Source organism: Apodemus sylvaticus, chromosome 2 (assembly GCF_947179515.1).
Source record: "Apodemus sylvaticus chromosome 2, mApoSyl1.1, whole genome shotgun sequence".
In the NCBI taxonomy this organism is placed as follows: Eukaryota; Metazoa; Chordata; class Mammalia; order Rodentia; family Muridae; genus Apodemus; species Apodemus sylvaticus.
The window spans coordinates 94,015,673-94,019,898 of record NC_067473.1 but is presented as its reverse complement, the minus strand read 5'-3'; the positions used below and the strand labels follow the sequence as shown (position 1 = coordinate 94,019,898).

The following is a 4,226-nucleotide window of genomic DNA, read 5'->3' as shown; positions in this document are numbered from 1 at the left end:
TCATCAAAAATCAGCTAGATTAATGAAAGGAAGTTCTTCTAATGCAGAGGCAACACAATGGCTATTACAAGAAAGACCAGAAATTGTTAGCACTTGAGATCTAGACAAACCACTCATCCAGGCACATGAGTCTAGCCAGAACCCTCAGCTGCAAACAATTACTCTTGTTCCTCAGCGCCTCCCTCTCTCACACACACAGGGTGCTCTGCTCCTCTCCAGTCAATCAGCATCTTGTCAGCTGGGCTGACTCAAGTGAGAAGATTTTTGTTAGGGTCTGTATCACTGTGTGAGGTTCATGTGTAGTTTGCAAACAGTAATAAACTCCCAAATCCTCAGGTTCCACTCTGCTGATTTTAAGTGTAAAATCTGTCTCTGATCCACTGCCACTGAACCTGTCAGGGACCCCAGTGCCCAGTTTGGACACCTGATAGATTAGGCGCTTTGGAGACTGGCCTGGCCTCTGTAATAACCAATGCAAATAGGTCTTTCCATTACTATATAAGAGGCTCTGACTTGACTTGCAAGAGATGGAGGCTGGTTGTCCAATGGTAACCGGCAAAGACAGTGGAGTCTGGGTCATCACAACATCACCGCTGGTTTCTGAAATTATAATACAGTAGTATAAAGTCATGTACAAACTTCCTGAGCAATCTTTGTGAAATCTCTTATGTTATTCCTTTCAGGTGAGATTCTGGCAGCTTTTGAAATTTAAAAATATTATTTATCAAAGGCCTTTTCAAAAAACAAGTGATTTGAAGTTTCTAAACACCAGAGTCTTTACAATTCCATCCAATCTTTCTCAGAATATTGATCTTAGTACAGCTACTGTTCCATTCGGAATTTCTCATTAGAGAAAATAAAACCTCACATCTTGGAGAACGTGACCTGCCCCATCACAAATGCACAGCACACATAGACACAGAGATAACCCTCCAATGCCACTGTCCTCCATTCCCTCCTGCTCTCCTTACCCTGAATCCAGAGCACTAACAGAAACAGGAACTGGGCAGGACTCATCATTTTTGAGGAGATGAACTTAGGAGAGCGATCAGTGAAGGCAAGAGGACAGTTAAGATTTTTATCTCAGGCCAGCAGGACAAGGACTTCCCTAGGGAGCAATATGCAAATTCTCTGGTCTGTATATCAGTGTATGTAGAAGAGACAGTTACATGGGCTTCTTGAATGTGAAAAATAACTCCAAGAGTGAAAGGAGTAAAACAAAATTTGATGACTGAAGGGAGAATTGATGGATGTTAAAGGACAGTTTTCATTTGAATAAAATCACACAGTATATATCCTTCAGTGAATTAGGATGTTTCTTTCAAGGTTCACTCATATTCTTTGAAAAGGTAAATAATATATCTCAGTTGCTGGATCTTTTGGTAATGATAACATTTATTATTATATATTGACATATTTCTTGTTTTCTTTACCTTGAGTATATATAAATATACTATGAGTGTTTTAATCTGATTGCATATGAACATAATCTTTACATTGAGCAGTTCAAATGACTTATAAATATCTATCAACAAATTAGTCTCCCTGTGTAATTTGAAATTTACTTAAATTTTGTCTATATAAACATGAATAAATTGCAGAGAATGAGGGGAATGTAATAGAGACATATAGCTAGTTATAATCAGGGATGAAATGACCTCCAAGAACTTTGTGCTCATAGTCTCTAGTGCATTGCAAGAATACAAGATGGAAGCAAATTGCTGGGCAGTGGTGGCACACGCCTTTAATCCCAGCACTAGGGAAGCAGAGGCAGGTGGATTTCAGAGTTTGAGGCCATCTGAGTCTACAGAGTGTGTTCCAGGACAGCCAGGGCTATACAGAGAAACCCTGTCTCGAAAAACCAGAAAAAAAAAGATGGAAGCAAATCACTCAGCTCTCTCTTCAACTCACTGAATGTACTCTGATTCTATGCTGGAAAATATATTTTTATTATACTCAAGGAAACATGCTTAAAGAATGAATGTGATTTAAAAAAAGTGTTCACTATAAGCATTATCATACTTACTATACATTTATATAAATGCATATATCTAATTATTAACATATTTTCATAGGTAAACAAATACATCATTCTCATAACATTGAATCTTTTTTGATCAGTGTATCTTAGTCTACATATCAAACTAACTCTGAACTTCTGGTGATTCAGACTTATGTATTTTTAGTTATATGTTTTCACTTCTCAATTTGCATTTGAATGAAATCATACAGTACATATTCTTCAGTGAATTAGGATGTTTCTTTACATGTTCACTCATGTTCATTGAAGAAATAAATAATATATCTCTGTAGCTGGATCTTTTGGTAACGATAACATTTATTATTACATATGGACATTTTTCTTATTTTGTAACTTGAGTATTTATAAAGATAGTATGAGTGTTTTTATCAGATTACACATGAACATAATCTTTTTTTATTTTCTATATTCTTTGTTTACATTCCAAATAATTTTCCCTTTCCCAGTTCCCCCCTCCCCATAAGTCCCATAAGCCATCTTCCCTCTGCCCATTCCCCAATCAACTCCCTCCCACTCCTCTGTCCTGATAATCCCCTACATTGCTGCATCAAACCTTTCCAGAACCAGGGCCCTCTTCTTCCTTCTTCTTGGGAATGATTTGATATGTGCGTTGTGTCTTGGGTATTCAGAGCTTCTGGGCTAATATCCACTTATCAGTGACTGCATTCCATGTGTGTTCTTTTGTGAGTGAGTTACCTCACTTAGTATGATATTTTCCAGCTCTAACCATTTGCCTAAGAATTTCATGAATTCATTGTTTTTCATTGCTGAGTAGTATTCCATTGTGTAAATATACCACATTTTCTGTATCCATTCCTCCATTGGGGGATATCTGGGTTCTTTCCAGCTTCTGGCTATAATCTTTATATTGAGCAGATACATGGCAGTGTATTTGACAGCTTCCATATGAGAAATAAAAATGAGTTCATTGACTGTAAATGGCTTTATGCAGCAACAACATTTTGTAAGTACAACCTTCTCCCAGCCATTGAGACATATATTTCCCTGTTCTCAAGAAATAATTGATTGTTTCATTATTATTTTAATATGTATGTTTACTAGTAAAAGGGAGGAAACTATGCCCCAAAGCAATGCATCTGCGTTGCTTATACTTAATTTTCAACTATCCTTGTATATTTCACTGTTCATTGTAATTTTTTTCTCTAGGTCACTGATTACTTAATTTTGTTGTTAGTACCTTCCATATTTTTGAAGAAATGTTGCTGCAGTTATTACAATAACTAAAAAACAAGATGTTACATGTAGTGGCCTGTATTGGTTACATGTGGCAACTAAGTCAGGTTACCTATATTAGCAATTATTTTCATAATTATATTCTAATAAATACATGGAGACCCAAATGACACCTCAAAAACACTGAAAATAGAATCACAATTAGCTGTACTGAAAGACGGTGAACAAAATGCTATCCCTTGTACAAATGTCAGAACAAATGTGTATGTCTATAAAAGCCTTTATATGTGTAAGCACAATTAAATCACCCCTTATGTAAACTGCCAGAAAGTTATCACAGAGCTGAGTGTAAACATGAAATTAGAGCAATCTTAAAGTAGAATATGGGGAAACTCTATTTATCACCAGGTTATGAAATAAGTTAGTACGCCACAAAACTGATGAGCCATGAAAAGTATATAAGACAGAATTTAATGGTGTGGAAAATACTCGTCTGTAAAAAACACTACAAAGAGAGTAGGACATTTTCAAAACCTCTTTTTAAAAAACTACTGGCTCAAAAAAAATCAAAAAATATTTCAACAACAAAGACAATCTTTTTACTTATTTTTGCATAATGCATTTCTCTTTTCAAAATTATACTATAATTGTATCACATTTGAAAATGGAGTGATGACCTCAGCATGCACCTCATCAAAGACAATATACATAAAGTAGTTCAGAATGAAAAAATACATACAGTATGTTTTGATCCTGGACATATATGTTAAGTGATTAATACACTGCTACGTATCTGCAAGAATACTGCAAGTATAGAATACTGACAAAGAAAACGATCGAATGTATGTGGGATAAGCTGAATATCTATTCATTGTTGACAGAAATGCAAATGGTCACAGCACCTCAAAGAAAATCTGGTGATATTAGTACAAGCATTTTCTTACTCTGTCATCCTGCAAGCTCTGTAGTCACTTAAAGGATTTAAAACATC

At 35.6% G+C, this 4,226-nt stretch overlaps 1 gene segment (V, D, J or C); it reads right to left on the bottom strand.

Annotated features, from left to right (window-relative positions):
* Positions 1–208: 208 nt before the first annotated feature.
* Positions 209–1,081, bottom strand: LOC127678727 (immunoglobulin kappa variable 2-30-like). The segment is given in 2 exon segments: positions 209–600; positions 972–1,081. Coding segments are annotated over 2 exon segments (426 nt in total).
* Between the last annotated feature and the right edge of the window lie 3,145 nt (positions 1,082–4,226).